At 48.2% G+C, this 23,933-nt stretch overlaps 1 protein-coding gene across 1 annotated transcript in view; it reads left to right on the forward strand.

The window, feature by feature from the left end:
• LOC129705356 (unconventional myosin-X-like) overlaps positions 1-23,933 on the forward strand; it is a 208,885-nt gene that overhangs the window by 37,066 nt on the left and 147,886 nt on the right. The window contains 1 exon segment of the mRNA XM_055648890.1: positions 14,340-14,438. Coding sequence (XP_055504865.1) covers positions 14,340-14,438 — 99 coding nt within the window.

The following is a 23,933-nucleotide window of genomic DNA, read 5'->3' on the forward strand; positions in this document are numbered from 1 at the left end:
TACGCACACCAGGGGCAATTCACAAAGCCAATTAACCTACAAACCCGCACGTCTTTGGAGTGTGGGAGGAAACCGGAGCACCCGGAGAAAACCCACGCAGGTCACAGGGAGAACGTACAAACTCCGTACAGACAGCGCCCGTAGTCAGGATGGAACCCGGGTCTCTGGCGCTCTGAGGCGGCAACTCTACCGCTGCACCACCGTGCTGACCCCCTGTGCTGCTCTCTGTTCTTTGCTCTGGTGAGAAGCTGCTGGAAACAACACGTTTGAGAAAATGACCAAGCTGTTGGCAAGTATGAATAGCTGACCTAAGAACAAATCATGTTTGATGGATTTGAGTCCTTTGAAGCGGTGAATGGGTTGGATGAAGCGACGCAGCTGATGTTCGCCACACCGCCCCTCAAAACCCACTCCGTCAGACTGCCACGCCAGGCTTTACACTTTAGAGATACAGCGCGGACACAGGCCCTTCGGCCCACCGGGTCCGCGCCGCCAGCGATCACCACGCACACTAACACTATCCTACGCGCCATTAGGGACAATTTACAAAGTTACCAAAGCCAATCAACCCACAAACCTGCACGTCTTTGGAGCGTGGGAGGAAACCAGAGCACCCAGAGAAAACCCACGCAGGTCACGGGGAGAACGTACAAACTCAGTACACACAGTCCCCGTAGTCAGGATGGAACCCGGGTCTCTGGCGCTGTGAGGCAGCAACTCTACTGCTGCGCCCGCCTGGGCTTGTTAACGAAATTGGAGCCAAATGGGGAAAGAGGTGCCGTAGACAGTGAATAACAGAGCTGTTCTAGCTTGGAGCTTTTGGTGCATTTATTATAGTATCAGCTCTGTTCTGTTGAAATTCAACATCAAACTCGAGGGAATGAAATACTGCTGATATAATGTGAGATATCTTAATTACTGTCTTCCAAATGAATGCTTGTGCTGTGTGGTTGCGATCTCCACTAATCACACCTCAACATGCCTCAGAGCATCAGTATAGACACGCAGATTGGAAATTGCCCACGTACATCAAGCCAGAGCAACGAAGAGTTGCTTTCATTAACTGAGCCCTGGCGAGTCATGGGTTTATACGTCTGTACTTGCAGGCATGTTTACCAGGGTGTTGCCAGGACTCGAGGGCCTGAGCTGCAGGGAGAGGTTGGGCAGGCTGAGACTCTTGTCATTAGAGCCCAGGAGGCTGAGGTGGCGATCTTATGAAATCAATAGACAATAGGTGCAGGAGTAGGCCATTCGGCCCTTCGAGCCAGCACCAACGTGATCATGGCTGATCATCCACAATCAGTACCCCGTTCCTGCCTTCTCCCCATATCCCCAGACTGATTGGGGACGATCAGCTATGATCACATTGAATGGCAGTGCTGGCTCGAAGTGCCGAATGGCCTACTCCTGTACCTATTGTCTATTGTCTCTGGGTGAAAAAGTGTTTCCTCACAGTGAATTCTCTGCCTCCACCACCCTCTGAAGCAGAGAATTCCACAGAGTCAACACTTTCTGTGAGAAAAAGTGTTTCCTCGTCTCCATTCTAAATGGCTTACTCCTTATTCTTAAACGGTGGTCCCTGGTTCTGCCCCCCCCCCCAATGAAGGGAATCATGAGGGAAATCGATAGGGTGAATGTACTCAGCCTTTTACCCAGAGCAGGGGAATCAAGAAGCAGAGGACATGGGTTTAAGGTGAGAGGGGCAACATTTAAATGGAATCTGAGAGTTAACTTTTTCACACAGTATGGGCGTATGGAACGAGCTGCCGGAGGAGGTAGTTGAGGCAGAATGTTGAAACAAGGAACTTCTGATGCTGGTTTACAAAAAAAAAAGACACAGTGCTGGAGTAACTCAGCGGGTCAGGCAGTATCTCTGTAGTTGTGCCTGGAATGATAACAGCATTTAAAAGACAGGTCCATGGATGGGAAAGGTTTAGAGGGATATGGGGCAAACAAAACAAATGGGACTAGCATAGATGGGACATCCTGGTCCGAACGGATGAGTTGGGCCGAAGGGCCTGTTTCCATGCTTTATGACTGTGACTCCATTACTGTATGAGCCAATAAGATTCATAGAGTGATACAGTGTGGAAACAGGCCCTTCGGCCCAACTTGCCCACACTATCCCAGCAACAACAGTCCCACCTGCCTGCGCATGGTCCATATCCCTCCAAACCTGTCCTGTCCATGTACCTGTGATAGTCCCAGCCTCGACTCCCTCCTCTGCCAGTTCATTCCATACACTCACCACCCTTTGTGTGGAAAAAGTTACCCCCTCAGATTCCTGTTAAATCTTTTCCCCTTCACCTTGAACCTGTGTCCTCTGGTCCTCGATTCCACTAGTGTGGGCAAGAGAAGAGCCGAATGGCCTACTCCTGCACCTATTGTTTACTATGTGTAAGCGGGAGGTTAGTGTGGGCCATCGTTCCAATATAAAGACTCCACTGTGATGGATCCTGGTGGGACAGGGTCCAGTGATACCGAAGGGTTTGGGGTGGCAAAGAGGCACGGCCTCAGATCCAGGTTCAATCCTGACCTCGGATGCTGTCTGTACGGAGTTTGCACGTTCTACTCGTGACCCTTTTTTACACACAGGGTGGTGGGTGTATGGAACGAGCTGCCAGAGGAGGTAGTTGAGGCTGGGACTATCGCAGCGTTCAAGAAACATTTAGACAGGTGTATGGATAGGATGGGTTTGGAGGGATATGGGACAAACTCAGGCAGGTGGGACTAGTGTAGATGGGAAATGTTGGTCGGATTGGGCAAGTTGGGCCGAAGGGCCTGTTTCCACGCTGTATGACCAGGTCTATGAGGATGTTGCCAGGACAAGAGGGTCTGAGCTCTAGGGAGAGGTGGAGCAGGCCTGGACTCTCTTCCTTGGAGCGAAGGGGGATATTTTATTATTATTAATGCTTAGTGTTTTCTGAGTCATTCGTAACTGTCACTGTTTGACATGTTGTTACTTGTGGGCGGAGCACCAAAGCAAATTCCTTGTATGTGAATACTTGGCCAATAAACTTACGTACTTATCTTATAGAGGTGTATAAAATCATGAGAGGAATAGATCGGGTAGATGCACAGAGTCTCTTGCTCAGAGTAGGGGAATCGAGGACCAGAGCACATAGATTTAAGGTGAAGGGGAAAAGATTTAATAGGAATCTGAGGGGTAACTTTTTCACACAAAGGGTGATGGGTGTATGGAACAAGCTGCCAGAGGAGGTAGTTGAGGCTGGGACTATCCCAACGTTTAAGCAGCAGTTAGACAGGTACATGGATAGGACAGGTTTAGAAAGATATGGGAGGGTGGGACTAGTGTAGATGGGACATGTTGGCCAATGTGGGCAAGTTGGGCCTGTTTTCACGCTGTATCACTCTATGAGTCTAAACTTGATGGGCCGAATGGCCTCATTCATACGAACTTCTGAATGAGAGGAGCTGGGCCCAACTTCCTTCCCGGCAGGAAGGGCGGATGTGGCTGGTTGTGGTTCGGGCGGGAGGGAGGGTGTTGGTTGGAGCACCTGCAGCTCCAGCTCCGGAGTCACGCCACATCCTCTGTCGGGGAGATTGCTTCCTTCCCCCAGCCCCTCGCCAACCTCCCCCCTCCCACCCAGGCCAGACCTTCCTCTGCCTCCACCCAAACAACCCTGCCAATCTCACACAGCCCCTTCCAGTACTCAAACACCCAGCGGGTCTATTAAAGTCAGAGATAGATTCTTTATTCTTTATTATAGGTGCAGGAGGAGGCCATTCGGCCCTTCGAGCCAGCACCGCCATTCATTGTGAACATGGCTGATCGTCCCCCATCAATAACCCGTGCCTGCCTTCTCCCCATATCCCTTGACTCCACTAGCCCCTAGAGCTCTATCTAACTCTCTCTTAAATCCATCCAGTGACTTGGCCTCCACTGCCCTCTGTGGCAGGGAATTCCATAAATCCACAACTCTCTGGGTGAAAATGTTTTTTCTCACCTCAGTCTTAAATGGCCTCCCCTTTATTCTAAGACTGTGGCCCCTGGTTCTGGACTCGCCCAACATTGGGAACATTTTTCGTAGAGTTCAAAATTCAAGAGCGTTTATTGTCATGTGTCCCAGATAGGACAATGAAATTCTTGCTTCTCTTCAGCACAACAGCATATAGTAGGCATGAATACAGAACAGATCGGTGTGACCATATACCATTGAATTTACATATATATATATGCACACATAAATAAGCAGATAAAGTGCAATGGGCTATTAATGTTCAGAGTTTTGTTTGAGTTGAGTTTAATAGCCTGATGGCTGTGGGGAAGTAGCTATTCCTGAACCTGGTTGTTGCAATCTTCAGGCTCCTGTACCTTCTACCTGAAGGTAGCAGGGAGATGAGTGTATGGCCCGGATGGTGTGGGTCCTTGATGATGCTGCCAGCCTTTTTGAGGCATCGACTGCGATAGATCCCCTCGATGGTAGGAAGGTCAGAGCTGATGATGGACTGGGCAGTGTTTACAACCTTTTGTAGTCTTTTCCTCTCCAGGGCGCTCAAGCTGCCGAATCAAGCCACGATGCAACCGGTCAGCATGCTCTACTGTGTACCTGTAGAAGTTAGAGAGAGTCTTCCTTGGCAAACCGACTCTCCGTAATCTTCTCAGGAAGTAGAGGCGCTGATGTGCTTTATTTATAATTGCATCAGTGTACTCAGACCAGGAGAGATCTTCAGAGTCTTGATTAGTACGGGCGTCAGGGGTTATGGGGAGAAGGCAGGAGAATGGGGTTAGGAGGGTGAGATACATCAGCCATGATTGAGGGGCGGAGTGGACTTGATGGGCCGATTGGCCTAATTCTAGTCCTGTTCCTTCATCATCATCATCGGCGGTCACTCGGAACTAGTATGACTGTCCTCTCATGGAGGACACCTGTGCGTGACTTTGTTTAATGTGGGGAGACTGGTGCACAGACAGCCACCCCACGGTCCTTGACAGATCTGGGTCAGGATCTAGTAGCATGGAGTCCAAGACGACCAGAGACCCTTTTCTGCTGCAGCCGCCGTCCGCCTTCCCAGCCGTTGTGACGCTCCACTAAGGTCGAGAGTCAAGAGTGTTTTATTGTCATTTGTCCCGTACGGGATAATGACATTCTTACTTGCTGCAGCACAACACAATATGTGCATATGTAAACATTGTATAGAACTGGAAAAAAACGAAAAAGTTCAATAAATCAAGAGTCAAGAGAGTCAATTTAATTGTCAAACGAAATGCCGTTTCTGCAGCCATACATTACAAACAAATAGACCCCAGACACAACATAATTTACATTTTACATAAACATCCATCACATCGCTGTGATGGAAGGCCAAAAATAAACTTATCTCTCCACTGCACTCTTCACCCCCCCCGATGACAGAGTCAAAGTCAAAGCCCCCGGCTGGCGATGGCGATTGTCCCGCGGCCATTAAAGCCATGCCGGGTGGTGCGAGGTCGCACACCGGGTCTTGATGTTAGAGCCCCCGGCGTGCGCTCGCAGAGTCCCGTGGCCATTCCAAGCCGCGCGGGGCAGTGATGTTAGGCCCCACTCCAGGAGCTCTTCGACCCCGCAACTCGGGCGGGAGAAGTCGCCGTTGCAGGAGCCCTGAAAAGCGGTCTCCCTCCGGTGACCCGCGGGCTCCCGGTGCCGCCGTCCGCAGACCCGCAGTTGCAGCCTCCGCAGCAGCAGCAGCAGCAGCAGCGCTCCACCACCGCTCCACCCGCTCTGGACTCGGCCAGCTCCGCGACGGTGAGGTGAGTCAGCACCAGAGTCCCCGGCTTCTTCTGTTGGAGGCCGCTCCTCATTTCAGCCCCAACGACAACGGAGACCCGACAAGAAAAGGTCGGGTCTCCAGTGCAAGGAGAGAAATAACAAATATAGTGCAAATAACAAATAATAATATACTCTTTTGCAGTTTAGAGCTTATTCATTGTGTTTAATAGCCTGATGGCTATGGGGAAGAAGCTGTTCCTGAACCTGGACGTTGCAGTCTTCAAGCTCCTGTACCTTCTTCCTGATGGCAATGGTGAGATAAGTGTGTGGCCAGGATGGTGTGGGTCCTTGATGATGTTGGCTGCCTTATTGAGGCAGCGACTGCGATAGATCCCTTCGACGGTGGGGTGGTCAGAGCCGGTGATGGACCGGGCAGTGGTCACAACTTTTTGTAGTCTTTTCCGCTCCTGGGCGTTCAAGTTGCGGAACCAGGCCACGATGCAACCAGTTAGAATGCTCTCTACCGTGCACCTGTAGAAGTTTAGGAGAACCCTCTTCGACTTGCGGAATCTCCGTAATCTTCTCGGGAGGTAGAGCCTCTGATGTGCCTTCTTTACAATTGCATCGGTGTGCTGGGTCCAGGAAAGATCTTCTGAAATATGCATCGTCCTCCACCTGTTCCACCGTTGAGGTCTTGGTTGGATTGGCTCTTTGTCAGGGACCTGCCCCTCGACCTTACCGCCATGGGTGGCCCTACCAGGAGCACAGCTCCAGACGGCATCGCTCTCAGGATCTCAGGACCATACAAGCTTCTCCACCCCTGTCTCAGTATTTGATAGGGTTGCTCCTCGCTTTCTGGCTGCACCCCAGTCCCACCATCCTCACCTTCAAGCACCCTGCGGACAGGGGAGAGCGGAGAGCAGAGGATGCCCTGGTTCATAAGTGATCGGAGCAGAATTTGCCCATTCAGCTCATCAAGTCTACTCCGCCATTCAATCACGACCTCCCAACCCCATTCTCCTGCCTTCTCCCCATAACCCCTGACACCCATACTAATAGAATAGAATAGTTTCTTTATTGTCATTGTAACATGAGCCATGTACAACGAAATTTTAAAATGTCAGCCAGTCAGTGCACCATTCAAACATTTCTAAAAGCTAACGATACATACAAGATAAAATATTAAAAGATAAACAACTAAATAAATATCACGAAAATAGCACGCATACACACCCAACCCTCCATCCTTCTGTCGATTTCACAGTTACCACAGTCCCTTAGTATGTCTCGCCCCTGCGTTCCTTGGCGGCTACATTTAGTGCTTTTATAGCAGTGGGGTAAAAACTGTTTTTTAGTCTGTTCGTCCTTGTCCTTGTAGATCTGTACCGTCTGCCTGACGGCAACAGTTCAAACAGGGAGTGTCCGGGGTGGGAAATGTCCTTTATAATACTCTGGGATTTTTTGGTGCAGCGGGAACTGTGTAAGTCCTCCAAGGTAAGGAGAGGGCAGCCGACAATCCTCTGGGCGTTGTCAATGGCCCTCTGGAGCGCTTTCCTCTGAGCCGCTGTGCAGCTGGTGTACCACACGCATACACAGTATGTTAGTATGCTCTCAATGGAGCACCGATAAAAGGACAGCAGCAGTCTCTGAGTGATGTTATTCTTCCTGAGCACCCTCAGGAAGTGCAGTCTCTGCTGGACCTTTTTCAGCAGCGCAGTGGTGTTCACGCTCCACGTCAGGTCCTCCTCAATATGGATTCCCAGGAAGCGGAAATCCGCCACCCTCTCTACACAGTCCCCTCTGATAGTCAATGGTACCATGTCTGTTTTATTCTTCCTAAAGTCTATTATTAATTCCTTTGTCTTTAAGGTGTTGAGGAGCAGGTTATTTTCTTCACATCACACTGTCAGCTGCTCCACCTCATCCCGGTAGGCGTACTCGTCCCCCCCGGAGATGAGTCCCACCACCGTAGTGTAATCTCTGCCTTAAAAATATCTATTGACTTAGATAGACACAGTGTGCTGGAGTAACTCAGTGGGTCAGGCAGCATCTGTGGAGAACATGGATAGGTGACATAGAAACATAGAAAATAGGTGCAGGAGTAGGCCATTCGGCCCTTCGAGCCTGCACCGCCATTCAATATGATCATGGCTGATCATCCAACCCAGTATTCTGTACCTACCTTCTCTCCATACACCCTGATCCCTCTAGCCACAAGGGCCACATCTAACTCCCTCTTAAATATAGCCAATGAACTGGCTTTCATAAAGTGCTGGAGTAACTCAGCGGGTCAGGCAGCATCTCTGGAGAACATGGATAGGTGACGTTTCACAGAGTGCTGAAGTAAGCTGCGTGACCCGCTGAGTTACTCCAGCACTGTGTGTTTTACACTTGATGTAGTGCCATTTTGCATAAACCGGTTTTTCAGTCCTGTCCCAATCAAATATCACCACAAAGAACGTGCATTTGCTTACTGTAATTCTAAGCTGTTTGTATATATTAGAGTAAGTAATTTGATCAGTGAATTAGAGTCAAGAGTGTGGAGGCACGGCGGTGCAGCGGTAGAGTTGCTGCGCTTACAGACCCGGGTTCGATCCTGACTCCGGGTGCTTGTCTGTACGGAGTATGTGCGTTCTCCCTGTGCCCGTGTGGGCTTTCTCCGAAACCTTTGGTTTCCTCCCACGCTCCAAAGGCCAAGTTTAAGTTCACATTTATTGTCCATGACCAGAGGGCATAGGTTTAAGGTGAAGGGGAAAAGACTTAATAGGAATCTGAGAGGTAACCTTTTTCACACAGAGGGTGGTGGGTGTATGGAACGAGCTGCCGGAGGCGATAGTTGAGGCTGGGAGTATCCCGACATTTAAACAGTTAGACAGGTACATAGATAGGACAAGTTTAGAGGAATAATAGACAATAGATGATAGGTGCAGGAGTAGGCCATTCAGCCCTTTGGGCCAGCACCACCATTTAATGTGATCATGGCTGATCATCCCCAATCAGTACCCCGTTCCTGCCTTCTCCCCATATAGAAACATAGAAACATAGAAATTAGGTGCAGGAGTAGGCCATTTGGCCCTTCGAGCCTGCACCGCCATTCAATATGATCATGGCTGATCATCCAACTCAGTATCCTGTACCTGCCTTCTCTCCATACCCCCTGATTCCCTTAGCCACAAGGGCCACATCTAACTCCCTCTTAAATATAGCCAATGAACTGGCCTCAATTACCCTCTGTGGCAGAGAGTTCCAGAGATTCACCACTCTCTGTGTGAAAATATCCCCTGACTCCACTATTTGTAAGAGCGTATCTAGCTCTCTCTTGAAAGCATCCAGAGAACCTGCCTCCACCGCCCTCTGTGACCGAGAATTACACAGACTCACAGCTCTCTGGGTGAAAAAGTGTTTCCTCGTCTCCGTTCTAAATGGCTTACCCCTTATTTGTAAACTGTGGCCCCTGGTTCTGGATTCCCCCAACATCGGGAACATGTTTCTTGCCTCTAGCGTGTCCAAGCCCTTAACAATCTTATATGTTTCAATAAGATCCCCTCGCATCCTTCTAAACTCCAGAGTATATGGACCAAACGCAGGCAGGTGGGACTCGGGTAGCTGGGACATTGTTAGTCGGTGTGGGCGAGTTGGGCCGAAGGGCTTGTTTCCACACTGGATCACTCTGTGACTCTCGGAGCGTAAATTATGCCGTTGTGGACTTTCAAAGGAAAATTTATCGTGCACCAGCCTGGTATGTCTGTTAATATTTTGGCTTCATGAAATGGAATGATAAAATATTTATCTTATTGTGTGGAGGCAACACCACACGCTGTATCTTGCACCTGCTTCCTCCATCTGACAGGCACCGGGAAAATGGAATGAGCTCTGAATTCTCCCCAGTGGCCTCGTGTCTATTCCCCCCCCTCCCTGCCCCCCCCCCCCCCCCCCCCCCTCCCCCCCCCCCCACCTCCCCGAGCACGCACTCCTCTCCAACAACCCCACCCCAGTCACTCTGCTCCTTTCCCCTCCTTTGTACACTCAAGGTGGCGCAGCGGTAGAGTCACTGCCTCACAACGCCACTTCCTGGCAACGGGCGCTGTCTGTACGCAGTCCGCACGTTCTCCCCGTGACCTGCGTGGGTTTTCTCCGGGTGCTCCGCTTTCCTCCCACACTCCAAAGGCATAGAAACATAGACAATAGGTGCAGGAGTAGGCCATACGGCCCTTCGAGCCTGCACAGCCATTCAATATGATCATGGCTGATCATCCAACTCAGTATCCCGTACCTGCCTTCTCTCCATACCCCCTGATCCCTTTAGCCACAAGGGCCACATCTAACTCCCTCTTAAATATAGCCAATGAACTGGCCTCAACTGCTTTCTGTGACAGAGAATTCCACAGATTCACCACTCTCTGTGTGAATTTTTTTTTTCTCATCGCGGGTGTGTGGGTTAATTGGCTTCGGTAAAATGTTTTCCCCTGGTGTGTCGGCTAGTGTTACAGTAAAGCGCTCCTTTGTAGTTTAGTCCAGAGATACAGCGCGGAAACAGGCTCTTCGGCCCACCCAGCCCGCACCAACCAGCAATCCCCGCACATTAACACCATCCAACACATACCGGGGACAATTTACATTTACACCAAGCCAATTAGCCTACAAACCTGTACGTCTTTGGAGTGTGGGAGGAAACCGAAGATCTTGGATGAAATCCTTTGGAGTGGGGTTGAGACAAGGAACATTGTCGGTGGGCGGTGCGGACTGGGTGGGCCGAAGGGCCTGTGTCTCTAAACTCAACTAAAGCCACATCACATAACACCAACACCTTAGTCTACAAAGCCCTCGAATTTGACAGCCTTCCACAAAACAACCAAACTAGTGACTAAGTGGACAGCCGAGAATCAAAAAGTCCCATTGTTTCATTGTTAATAAAAATGATTCAGCATAAGTTTTGTCGTCATTTCCAGTTATTGAAATTGGGTTAGTCACAGAGAGCAGACCTGACAGCAATTAAATATCGAGCCACAGGAAACTGTAGTTAGAGTGCTCAGCGACACGGTGTCGGGGCAACAGGCTCAACAAGACGGCGTTGGGTCGGCACGGTGGCGCAGCGGTAGAGTTGCTGCCTCACAGCGCCAGAGACCCGGGTTCCATCCCGACTATGGGTGCCGTCTGGCTTGTACGTTCTCCCCGTGACCGCCTGGGTTTTCGCCGGGTCCTAACAAGAGGAGTCAAGTATAGGAGCAAAGAGGTCCTTCTGCAGTTGTACAGAGCCCTAGTGAGACCACACCTGGAGTATTGTGTGCAGTTTTGGTCTCCTAATTTGAGGAAGGACATTCTTGCTATTGAGGGAGTGCAGCGTAGGTTTACAAGGTTAATTCCCATGATGGCGGGACTGTCATATGAATGGAGCGGCTGGGCTTGTACACTCTGGAGTTTAGAAGGATGAGAGGGAATCTTATTGAAACATATAGGATTATTAAGGGTTTGGACACGCTAGAGGCAGGAAACGTGTTCCCGATGTTGGGGGAGTCCAGAACCAGGGGCCACACAGTTTCAGAATAAGGAGTAAGCCGTTTAGAACGGAGACGAGGAAACACTTTTTCTCACAGAACGTTGTGAGTCTGTGGAATTCTCTGCCTCAGAGGGCGGTGGAGGCCAGTTCTCTGGATACTTTCAAGAGAGAGCTAGACAGGGCTCTTAAAGATAGCGGACGGAGTCAGGGGATATGGGGACAATTCCACAGACTCACCACTCTCAGTGAGAAAAAGTGTTTCCTCGTCTCCGTTCTAAAAAACTGTTTAAGGAACAGTTGGACGGGTACACGGATAGGACAGGTTTGGAGGGTTATGGACCAATTGCAGGCAAGTGGGACTAGGGTAAGGGGGGGCAGGCATGTTGGCCGGAGTGGGCGAGTTGGGCTGAAGGGCCTATTTTCACACTGTATCACTCTACGACACTCTGTGACTCTGCCATTTTGTGGTTTAAATTATAACCAGACTAATGAATGATTTGGACTGTAAAAACTTTAATCATTGCCCCATAGCAGTGATTAATATTCTGCCTCATCTAGATTACACATTACTGATTATGAAACAAACATTCTATGGTTTGGGAGTTACACCATTAATCTACCAACCTCGAAGGTTCAAAGGTATTTTATTGTCACATGCACCAATTAAGGTCCAGTGACGCATCAATATTATTGGGAAAGGCAGAGGAACAGGCCCTTCGGCCCACAATATCTGTGCTGAACTTGATGCCAAGACCTACTCTTTATCTGCCCACACGTGATCCATGTCCCTCCATTCCTTGCACCTAGCCTGTCCAAAGGTCTCTTAAACGCCACAATAGGGTCTGCTTCCACCACCACCACCTCTGGCAGCGCGTTCTAGGTCCCCACCACCTTCTGTGTAAGAACAAGCTTATCCCCGCACATCTCTTTTCAACTTTGCCCCTCTCAACCTTAAAGCCGTGCCCCCCTGGTCCTTGATTATTCCATCCCGGCAAATCGGTTCGGACTGTCTATCCTAAAAAATGCTGTCATGACTTTGCTCGTGAGCGCAAGTCATCGCTTACTGGTGTCTGTGAATCATTCAGATGTGCGTTCTTGAAGTAGTTTCTCTCGCAGATCGAAGGTAGACACAAAATGCTGGGGTAACTCAGCGGGACAGGCAGCGTCTCTGGATAGAAGGAATGGGCGACGTTTCGGGGTCGGGACCTTTCTTCAGAACGATCATGACCCGAAACATCGCCCGTTCCTTCTCCCCAGAGATGCTGCCCGTCCCGTATGAGTTACCCCAGCATTTTGTGTCTATCTTCGGTGTAAACCAGCATCTGCAGTTCCTTCCTGCTCAAGTGAGAGAGTGTGAAGAGTGTTTTATTGTCCTATGTCCTAGATAGAGCAATGCTATTCTTACCTGCAGCAGCGCAGCACAATATGTAAACATAGTGCACTGTCAACAATATAACAAACGAGAACAAAAATCCTGTGTATATGTGTGTGTGTGTATATATATATACACACTCACACACACACATGCGCACACACACGTACATATATGTACACTTTAAAAACACAAACAATAGTCAATAGATATGGAGGCATAGTTTCTGGGACAGTTTAGTTGAGAGATACAGCAAGGAAACAGGCCCTTCGGCCCACCGAGCCCATGCCGACCATCGATCACCCGTTCACACTAATTCTATGTTATCCCACATTCTCGTCCACTCCCTACATAATAGACAATAGGTGCAGGAGGAGGCCATTCATCCCTTCGAGCCAGCACCGCCATTCAATGTGATCATAGCTGATCATCCCCAATCAGTACCCCGTTCCTGCCTTCTCCCCATATCCCCTGACTCCACTATCTTTAAGAGCCCTATCTAGGTCTCTCTTGAAAGTATCCGGAGAACGGGCCTCCACTGCCCTCCGAGGCAGAGAATTCCACAAACTCACAACTCTCTGTGTGAAAAAGTGTTTCCGCATCTCCTTTCTAAATGGCTTACCCCTTATTCTTAAACTGTGGCCCCTGGTTCTGGACTCCCCCAACATCGGGAACCTGTTTCCTGCCTCTAGCGTGTCCAAACCCTTAATAATCTTATATGTTTGGCACATCGGCCTTCATCGGTTAGAGTAGTGAGTGTAGAATTTGGGAGGTCATGTTACAATTGTACAAAGACATTGGGGAGGCCACATTTATGGTATTGTGTTCAATTCTGGGCACCGTGTTATAGGTAAGATGTTGTCAAGCTGGAAAGGGTTCATAGAAGATTTACGAGGATGCTACCAGGAGTTGAGGGTGTGAGGTATAGGGAGAGGTTGTACGGGCTGGGACTCTATTCCATGGAGCGCAGGAGGATGAGGGGAGATCTTATAGAGGTGCACAAAATCATGAGAGGAATAGATCGGGTAGACGCACAGAGTCTTTAATGGCCACAGGACATGCCAACGCCCGCCGGGGGCTCCAACTTTGTGACATTTAGACCTGGAGCGGGGCCGAACATCGCCTGGCGTGGGCTTCAACATCGGGAGAAAAATGGTGTACAGGGGAGAGAAAAGACTTTGCCTTCCATCACAGTGAGGCGGAGATTCACTGTGATGTTTTGTGTGAATTGAATTGTTTGTGTGTCTTGTAGGAATTGTTTTGTTTGTATGGCTGTGGAAACGTAGTTTCGTTTGAGCCTCACTGAGGTTCAAATGACATTGAATAAATATTGTATTGTATTGTCTCTCGCCCACAGTAGGGGAATCGAAGACATTGGTTTAAGATGAATGGGATAAGATTTAATAGGAATCTGAGGGGTAACCTTTCCACACAGAGGGTGGTGGGTGTATGGAACGAGCTGCCGGAGGAGGTAATTGAGGCAGGGACTAACACAACATTTAAGAAACAGTTAGACAGGTACATGGATAGGACAGGTTTGGAGGGATATGGACCAAACACGGGTAGGTGGGACTATAGTGTAGCTATAGTATCACTCTGACTCAGACAGGATGGAGCCCGGGTGTCTGGCGCTGTAAGGCAGCAGCTCTACCGCTGCGCCACCGTGCCGCATCATAAGCTAACCATAGAAATGTGAACTGTGGGCGTACGGAAGGAGGGGCGGTGATCTTTGTTGACGCTGTGGTTTTCTCTGTTGCAGGGGACGGCCGTGTGGTTGAGGGAGAATGGCCAGCATCTTCCCTGCTTCGTTTCCGCATGTGTGGGAGGAGTGATCAACTTCACCACCGCCCAAGGCCAGGTAAGGCTCAGCGCTGCGCCGACTACTCCTGTGTTCAACGTTGCCCGATGATGCATGTTATTGTCATTGGGGCAGAATGAGGCCATTCGGCCCATCGAGTCTACCCCGCCATTCAATCACGGCTGAACTGGAAACACAGAGATAAGTTTTTTTGGCCTTCCATCACAGCAATGTGATGGATGTTTATGTAAATTATGTTGTGTCTTGGGTCTATCTGTTTGTAATGTATGGCTGCAGAAACGTCATTTCGTTTGGACCTCAAGGGGTCCAAATGACAAATAAATTGAATCTTGAATTTGAATCTTGAGAAAAACATGGAAAAACAGGCGTGGGAGTAGGCCATTCGGCCCTTCGAGCCAGCACCTCCATTCAATATGATCATGGCAGATCATCCACAATCAGTACCCCGTTCCTGCTTTCTCTCAATATCCCTTGATTCCATTAGCCCTAAGAGTTAAATCTAACTCTCTCTTGAAAACATCCAGTGAATTGGCCTCCGCTGCCTTATGTGGCAGAGAATTCCACAGATTCACAACTCTCTGGGTGAAAAAGTTTTTCCTCATCTCAGTCCTTAATGGCCTACCCCTTATTCTTAAACTGGGACCCCTGCGTCTGGACTCCCCCAACATCAGGAACATTTTCCCTGCATCTAGCCTGTCTAATCCTTTAAGAATTTTATATGTTTCTATAAGATCTCCTCTCATCCTAACTTCCAGTGAATACAAGCCCTAACCTGGTGAACCTACGCTGCACCCTGTCAATAGCAAGAATGTTCTTCATCAAATTAGGAGACCAAAACTGCACACAATACTCCAGGTGTAGTCTCACCAGGGCCCTGTACCACTGCAGAAGGACCTCCTTGCTCCTAAACTCAAATTATCTCGCAATGAAGGCCAACATGCCATTCGCTTTCTTCACTACCTGCTGTACCTGCATGCTTACTTTCAGTGACTGATGTACCCCCCCAGTCTCGTTGCACCTCCCCTTCTCCTGATCAGACACCATTCAGATAAATAATCTGCCTTCCTGTTCTTGCCACCAAAGTGGATAACCTCACATGTATCCACATTATACTGCATCTGCCATGCATCTGCCCACTCACCCAACCTGTCCAAGTCACCCTGCAGCCTCATAGCATCCTCCTCGCAGCTCACACTGCCACCTTCGGTAACTCTTACCAGCTTCCACCGATCGGAACGAATCTTGGTGCAATCTCAGCACAGGAGAACGGTGACTAGGCTGGAGAAAAATCGTAGCACTATCGCGCAAATAGAATGACCGCCAAACCGGAAGGTAACACGATCAGAGTTTTAGTTATGAGTAGAAGATAGAAGATTGTAAATAGCTGAGGTCCCAGCACCGAGCCTTGCGGCACCCCACTATTCACTGCCTGCCATTCTGAAAAGGACCCGTTAATTCCTCTCTTTGCTTCCTGCCTGCCAACCAGTTCTCTATCCATGTCAGCACTCTAACCCCAATACCATGTGCTCTAATTTTGCACACGAATCTCCTGTGTGGGACCTTGTCAAAGGCTTTTTGAAAGTCAAGATACACCACTTCCACTTACTCTCCATTATCCATTCTACATGTTCCATCTATCTCTCCCTCCAAACCCCATTCCCCTGCCTTCTCCCCATAACCCCGTCACCCGTACTAATCAAGAATCTGTCAATCTCTGGTATGTATCCAATTGTCCAGTCACCATTTACTCATAGTTAGATTTGGAGATACAATTGCCCCTCAGGTTCCTATTAAATCTTTCCCCCCTCACCCTAAACCTATGTCCTCTGGTTCTCGATTCCCCTACTCTGGGCAAGAGACTCTGGGCATCTACCCGATCTATTCCCCACATGATTTTATCCACCTCTATAAGATCAGCCCTCATCCTCCTGCGCTCCAGGGATTAGAGTCCGAGCCTGATCCAATCTCTCCCTATAGCTCAGGCCCTCATGTACTGGCAACATCCTCGCAAATCTCCTCTGCCTGAAACCGCGGGTTCGATCTCGACCTTGGCTGCTGTCTGTGTGAAGTTTTCACGTTCTCCCCCTTTGATCTCAGTGTGTAGGGAGTGGATGAGAAAGTGGGATAACATAGAACTAGTGCGAACAGCTGATCGATCGATGGCCAGCATAGAATGTGGAACAGTGAAAGGCCTGGATAGAGTGGATGTGGAGAGGATGTTTCCACTAGTGGGAGAGTCTAGGACCAGAGGTCACAGCCTCAGAATTAAAGCATGTTCCTTTTGGAAGGAGATGAGGAGGAATTTCTTCATTCTGAGACTGGTGAATCTGTGGAATTCTTTGCCACAGACGGCAGTGGAGGCCAAGTCAGTGGATGGTTTTAAGGCGGAGATTGACAGGTTCTTGATTATCACGGGTGTCGGGGGTTACGGGGAGGAGGCAGGAGACTGGGGTTGGGAGGGAAGAGATAGATCAGCCATGATTGAAAGTCAATAGACAATAGGTGCAGGAGTAGGCCATTCGGCCCTTCGAGCCAGCACCGCCATTCAATATGATCATGGCTGATCATCCCCAATCAGTACCCCGTTCCTGCCTTCTCCCCATATCCCCTGACTCCGCTATCTTTAAGAGCCCTATCTAGCTCTCTCTTGAAAGCATCCAAAGAACCCGCCTGCACCACCCTCTGAGGCAGAGAATTCCACACTCACCACTCTCTGTGAGAAAAAGAGTTTCCTCTTCTCCGTTCTAAATGGCTTACTCCTTATTCTTAAACTGTGGCCCCTGGTTCTGGACTCCCCCAACATCGGGAACATGTTTCCTGCCTCTAACGTGTCCAAACCCTTAACAATCTTATATGTTTCAATGAGATATCCTCTCATCCTTCTAAACTCCAGAGTGTACAAGCCCAGCTGCTCCATTCTCTCAGCATATGACAGTCCCATCATCCCGGGAATTAACCTTGTCGGAGTAGACTTGATGGGCCGAATGGCCAAATCCTGCTCCTGTCACTTATGAACCTATGGACTGGGTCTGTTTCCTTGCTGCGTCTCTGAACCAAACTACAGGAAAGATTCACAGACACACATGAAGGAACTTGACAACGATGGTGACTTGAATCATGCAAATTGTGTACTCGTAAAGACTTGTAGCCATTTACAGTCACTGTTGCCCAGCAACACTACTCTGTATTCTGATTGGATATTTTAAATGTAAACAGGGTTTGTCAGGACTTTGGCTGCCTCGCACTAAATGATAACTAGCTTTTTTTTTTTAAATGAGTCATTCCTGATATCATTAACTGATTTTCCCACTTGCCGAATTGGAGGATCATAGAACACAGAACAGTGCACAAGATAGACACAGAGTTCTGGAGTAACTCAGCGGGTCAGGCAGCATCTGTGGAGAACATGGATAGGTGACGTTTCACAGAGTGCTGGAGTAACTCAGCGGGTCAGGCAGCATCTGTGGAGAACATGGATAGGTGACGTTTCACAGAGTGCTGGAGTAACTCAGCGGGTCAGGCAGCATCTGTGGAGAACATGGATAGGTGACGTTTCGGGTCGAGACACTTCTTGAGACAGAGTGGGGGGAGAGGGAAACAAGAAATACAGACGGTGATGTGGAGAGATATGGAACAAATGAATGAAAGAGATGCAAAGAAGTAACGATGATAAAGGAAACAGGCCATTGTTAGCTGTGGACTACTGCTGCACCACCGTGCCACCCCTCCTAAACTGCACTGTACTACAGCACACAGCTGGGCTTGTACACTCTGGAGTTTAGAAGGATGAGAGAGAATCTCATTGAAACATATAAGATTGTTAAGGGTTTGGTCACGCTAGAGAAAGGAAACATGTCACCGATGTTGGGGGAGTCCAGAACCAGGGGCCACAGTTTAAGAATAAGGGGTAAGCCATTTAGAACGGAGACGAGGAAACACTTTTTCTCACAGAGAGTGGTGAGTCTGTGGAATTCTCTGCCTCAGAGGGCGGTGGAGGCGGGTTCTCTGGATGCTTTCAAGAGAGAGCTAGATAGGGCTCTTAAAAATAGTGGAGTCAGGGGATATGGGGAGAAGGCAGGAACGGGGTACTGATTGTGGATGATCAACCATGATCACATTGAATGGCTCGAAGGGCCGAATGGCCTACTCCTGCATCTATTGTCTAAAAAAGTATAGTGTAAGGGAAATACGGTGAAGTCTGATTAAAGATAGTTCGAGGGTCACCAATGAGGTAGATAGGAAAGATCTTATAGCTATAAGATCTTTGGTAGATTGTAGTTCCGGACTGCTCTCTGGTTGTGGTAGGATTATTCAGTTGCCTGATAACAGTTGAGCTGCTGAACTGAAACGGTGAGGCAGCTTTGGACAGACATAAAATGCTGGAGTAACTCAGCGGGTGAGGCAGCATCTCTGGAGAGACGAAATGGGTGACGTTTTGGGTCGAGACCCTTCTTCAGGCTGAGAGTCAAGGGCCTGTCCCACTTGGGCGTCATTTGTGCGTCATTTACGTGACATCGTTTACCCGTCACGACGCACGATGCGCGCACGTGATGCGAGCATGGCGCACATTCCGCGCACATGGTGGGTGGTGACGTAGGCAGTTGCGGGAGGTGCCCCAGGATTTTGGGATTCACTAAATCTTCGCCCGCCACCTGCGTGACGCGCAAATGACGCCCGAGTGGGACAGGCCCTTCAGGGGAGAGGGAGGCACCGAGATAAGGAAGGGTAAGGTGTGGAAACGAGACATCAAAGGGGAGGAGGTTCAAGGACAAAGGAAGAATGGTTCACTTTAGCTAGGAGAAGGTGACAACGAGGCGTACAAAGATAACATTTAAGATGTTGATCGAAACAAAAAGCTGGAGTAACTCAGCGGGACAGGCAGCACCTCTGGAGAGAAGGAATGGGTGACGATTCAGGTCGAGACCCTTCTTCAGATAAAACATAATCGGGGGTGGGGGGCAGTCAGACTGGGTCGGAGAACTAGGGTGGGGGAGGGACGGAGAGAGAGGGGAAAGCAAGGGTTACTTGAAGTTAGAGGAATGAATATTCATGCTGCTGGGCTTTGAAGGGTGAGCTGCATGTGTTGACTTACTCCGGTCATTTGCATTCGCTGGAATCGGAACAGCTTTAGCATTGAGAATTGTGCCTTCCATCGCCTCGAATGAATGAAAGGCTCGGTGGCCTCGCAGAAGAAAGAGCTCTGTGCTAGTTGTGAACTGGCAAGTGATTCTGTTCCGGTTTCTGGTCGGGGAATCCTGCGACAACAACGTTTTTCTTTTTAAAGCCCTCCTTCATCCTCGCGTTTGACATTTAGCTTTAGAGATACAGCGCAGAAAACAGGCCCTTCGGCCCACCGAGTCCGCGCCGACCAGTGATCACCTCGTATATTGACACTATCTTACACACGCAATTTACAATGCTACGGAATGTACAATTTCTACCAAAGCCAATTAACCTACAAACCTGCACGTCTTTGGAGTGCGGGCGGAAACCGGAGCACCCGGAGAAAACCCACAGGAGTTTATTGTCACATGTACCGAGGTACAGTGAAAAGCTTTTTGTTGGGTGCTAACCAGTCAGCAGAAAGACAATACGCGATTACACTGAAACATAGAAAATAGGTGCAGGAGTAGGCCATTCGGCCCTTCGAGCCAGCACCGCCATTCAATCTGATCATGGCTGATCATCCACAGTCAGAACCCCGTTCCTACCTTCTCCCCAGATGCCTTGATTCCTTTACTTCTAAGAGCTCTATCTAACTCTCTTTTGAATGCATCCAGTAAATCAGCCTCCACTGCCTTCTGAGGCAGAGAAATTCACAAATTCAAAACAAAAGGTTTTTCCTCATCTCAGTTTTAAACGGCCTACCCCTTTTTCTTAAACCCTGGATCTGGGCTCCCCCAACATCGGGAACATGTTTCCTGCATCTAGCTTGTCGAATCCCTCAATAATTTTATATGTTTCTATAAGATACCCTCTCATCCTAAATTCCAGTGAATACAAGCCCAGTCATTATATTCTTTCATCATATGACAATCCCGCCATCCTAGGAATTAACCTGGTGAACCTACGCTGCACTCCCTCAGTGGCAAGAATGTACTTCCTCAAATTAGGAGACCAAAATAGTGGATGCATTAGTAATAATCTTTCAAAACTCTTTAGATTCTGGAGTAGTTCCAGAGGATTGGCGGGTAGCAAACGTAACCCCACTTTTTAAGAAGGGAGGGAGAGAGAAAACGGGGAATTACAGACCAGTTAGCCTAACATCGGTAGTGGGGAACCTGCTAGAGTCAGTTATTAAAGATGGGATAGCAGCACATTTGGAAAGTGGTGAAATCATTGGACAAAGTCAGCATGGATTTACGAAAGGTAAATCATGTCTGACGAATCTTATAGAATTTTTCGAGGATGTAACTAGTAGCGTGGATAGGGGAGAACCAGTGGATGTGGTGTATCTGGACTTCCAGAAGGCTTTCGACAAGGTCCCACATAAGAGATTAGTATACAAACTTAAAGCACATGGCATTGGGGGATCAGTATTGATGTGGATAGAGAACTGGCTGGCAAACAAAGGTGAAAGTCAATCCAAAGGGTTTCTACAGCTATATTAATAGCAAAAGGATAAGGAGGGATAAAATTGGTCCATTGGAGAGACAGAGTGGACAGCTATCTGCAGAGCCAAAAGAGATGGGGGAGATATTGAACAATTTTTTTTCTTCGGTATTCACCAAGGAGAAGGATATTGAATTATGTGAGGTAAGGGAAACTAGTAGAGTAGCTATGGATACTATGAGGTTCAAAGTAAAAGAAGTACTGACACTTTTGAAAAATATAAAAGTGGATAAGTCTCCAGGTCCTGACAGGATATTCCCTAGGACATTGAGGGAAGTTAGTGTAGAAATAGCCGGGGCTATGACAGAAATATTTCAAATGTCATTAGAAACGGGAATAGTCCCCGAGGATTGGCGTACTGCGCATGTTGTTCCATTGTTTAAAAAGGGTTCTAAGAGTAAACCTAGCAATTATAGACCTGTTAGTTTGACTTCAGTGGTGGGCAAATTAATGGAAAAGATACTTAGAGACAATATATATAAGCATCTAGATAAACAGGGTCTGATTAGGAACAGTCAACATGGATTTGTGCCTGGAAGGTCATGTTTGACTAATCTTCTTGAATTTTTTGAAGAGGTTACTAGGGAAATTGACGAGGGTAAAGCAGTGGATGTTGTCTATATGGACTTTAGTAAGGCCTTTGACAAGGTTCCTCATGGAAGGTTGGTTAAGAAGGTTCAACTGTTGGGTATAAATGCAGGAATAGCAAGATTGATTCAACAGTGGCTGAATGGGAGAAGCCAGAGGGTAATGGTGGATGGCTGTTTATCGGGTTGGAGGCAGGTGACTAGTGGGGTGCCTCAGGGATCTGTGTTGGGTCCTTTGTTGTTTGTCATGTACATCAATGATCTGGATGAAGGTGTGGTAAATTGGATTAGTAAGTATGCAGATGATACCAAGATAGGGGGTGTTGTGGATAATGAAGAGGATTTCCAAAGTCTACAGAGTGATTTAGGCCATTTGGAAAAATGGGCTGAAAGATCTCAGATGGAGTTTAATGCTGATAAATGTGAGGTGCTACACCTTGGCAGGACAAATCAAAATAGGACGTACATGGTAAATGGTAGGGAATTGAAGAATACAGTTGAACAGAGGGATCTGGGTATAACCGTGCATAGTTCCTTGAAGGTGGAATCTCATATAGATAGGGTGGTAAAGAAAGCTTTTGGTATGCTAGCCTTTATAAATCAGAGCATTGAGTATAGAAGCTGGGATGTAATGTTAAAATTGTACAAGGCATTGGTGAGGCCAAATCTGGAGTATGGTGTACAATTTTGGTCGCCAAATTATAGGAAGGATGTCAACAAAATAGAGAGAGTACAGAGGAGATTTACTAGAATGTTGCCTGGGTTTCAGCAACTAAGTTACAGAGAAAGGTTGAACAAGTTAGGGCTTTATTCTTTGGAGCGCAGAAGGTTAAGGGGGGACCTGATAGAGGTCTTTAAAATGATGAGAGGGATAGACAGAGTTGATGTGGACAAGCTTTTCCCTTTGAGATTAGGGAAGATTCAAACAAGAGGACATGACTTCAGAATTAAGGGACAGAAGTTTAGGGGTAATATGAGGGGGAACTTCTTTACGCAGAGAGTGGTGGCGGTGTGGAATGAGCTCCCAGTGGAAGTGGTGGAGGCAGGTTCATTGGTATCATTTAAAAATAAATTGGATAGGCATATGGATGAGAAGGGAATGGAGGGTTATGGTACGAGTGCAGGCAGGTGGGACTAAGGGGAAAAAAATTTGTTCGGCATGGACTTGTAGGGCCGAGATGGCCTGTTTCCGTGCTGTAATTGTTATATGGTTATATGGTAAACAGGAAGCAAAGAGTAGGAGTAAACAGGTCCTTTTCACAATGGCAGGCAGTGACTAGTGGGGTACCGCAAGGCTCAGTACTGGGACCCCAGCTATTTACAATATATATTAATGATCTGGATGAGGGAATTGAAGGCAATATCTCCAAGTTTGCGGATGACACTAAGCTGGGGGGCAGTGTTAGGTGTGAGGAGGATGCTAGGAGACTGCAAGGTGACTTGGATAGGCTGGGTGAGTGGGAAAATGTTTGGCAGATGCAGTTTAATGTGGATAAATGTGAGGTTATCCATTTTGGTGGCAAAAACGGGAAAGCAGATTATTATCTAAATGGTGGCCGATTGGGAAAGGGGGAGATGCAGCGAGACCTGGGTGTCATGGTACACCAGTCATTGAAGGTAGGCATGCAGGTGCAGCAGGCAGTAAAGAAAGCGAATGGTATGTTGGCTTTCATAGCAAGAGGATTTGAGTATAGGAGCAGGGAGGTTCTACTGCAGTTGTACAGGGTCTTGGTGAGACCACACCTGGAGTATTGCGTGCAGTTTTGGTCTCCAAATCTGAGGAAGGACATTATTGCCATAGAGGGAGTGCAGAGAAGGTTCACCAGACTGATTCCTGGGATGTCAGGACTGTCTTATGAAGAAAGACTGGATAGACTTTGTTTATACTCTCTAGAATTTAGGAGATTGAGAGGGGATCTTATAGAAACTTACAAAATTCTTAAGGGGTTGGACAGGCTAGATGCAGGAAGATTGTTCCCGATGTTGGGGAAGTCCAGGACAAGGGGTCACAGCTTAAGGATAAGGGGGAAATCCTTTAAAACCGAGATGAGGAGAACTTTTTTCACACAGAGAGTGGTGAATCTCTGGAACTCTCTGCCACAGAGGGTAGTTGAGGCCAGTTCATTGGCTATATTTAAGAGGGAGTTAGATGTGGCCCTTGTGGCCAAGGGGATCAGAGGGTATGGAGAGAAGGCAGGTATGGGAGACTGAGTTGGATGATCAGCCATGATCATATTAAATGGCGGTGCAGGCTCGAAGGGCCGAATGGCCTACTCCTGCACCTAATTTCTATGTTTCTATGTTTCTAAAACTGTACACAATACTACAGGTGTGG

The sequence above is a fragment of the Leucoraja erinacea genome, chromosome 2, assembly GCF_028641065.1.
Source record: "Leucoraja erinacea ecotype New England chromosome 2, Leri_hhj_1, whole genome shotgun sequence".
NCBI classification, from domain to species: Eukaryota; Metazoa; Chordata; class Chondrichthyes; order Rajiformes; family Rajidae; genus Leucoraja; species Leucoraja erinaceus.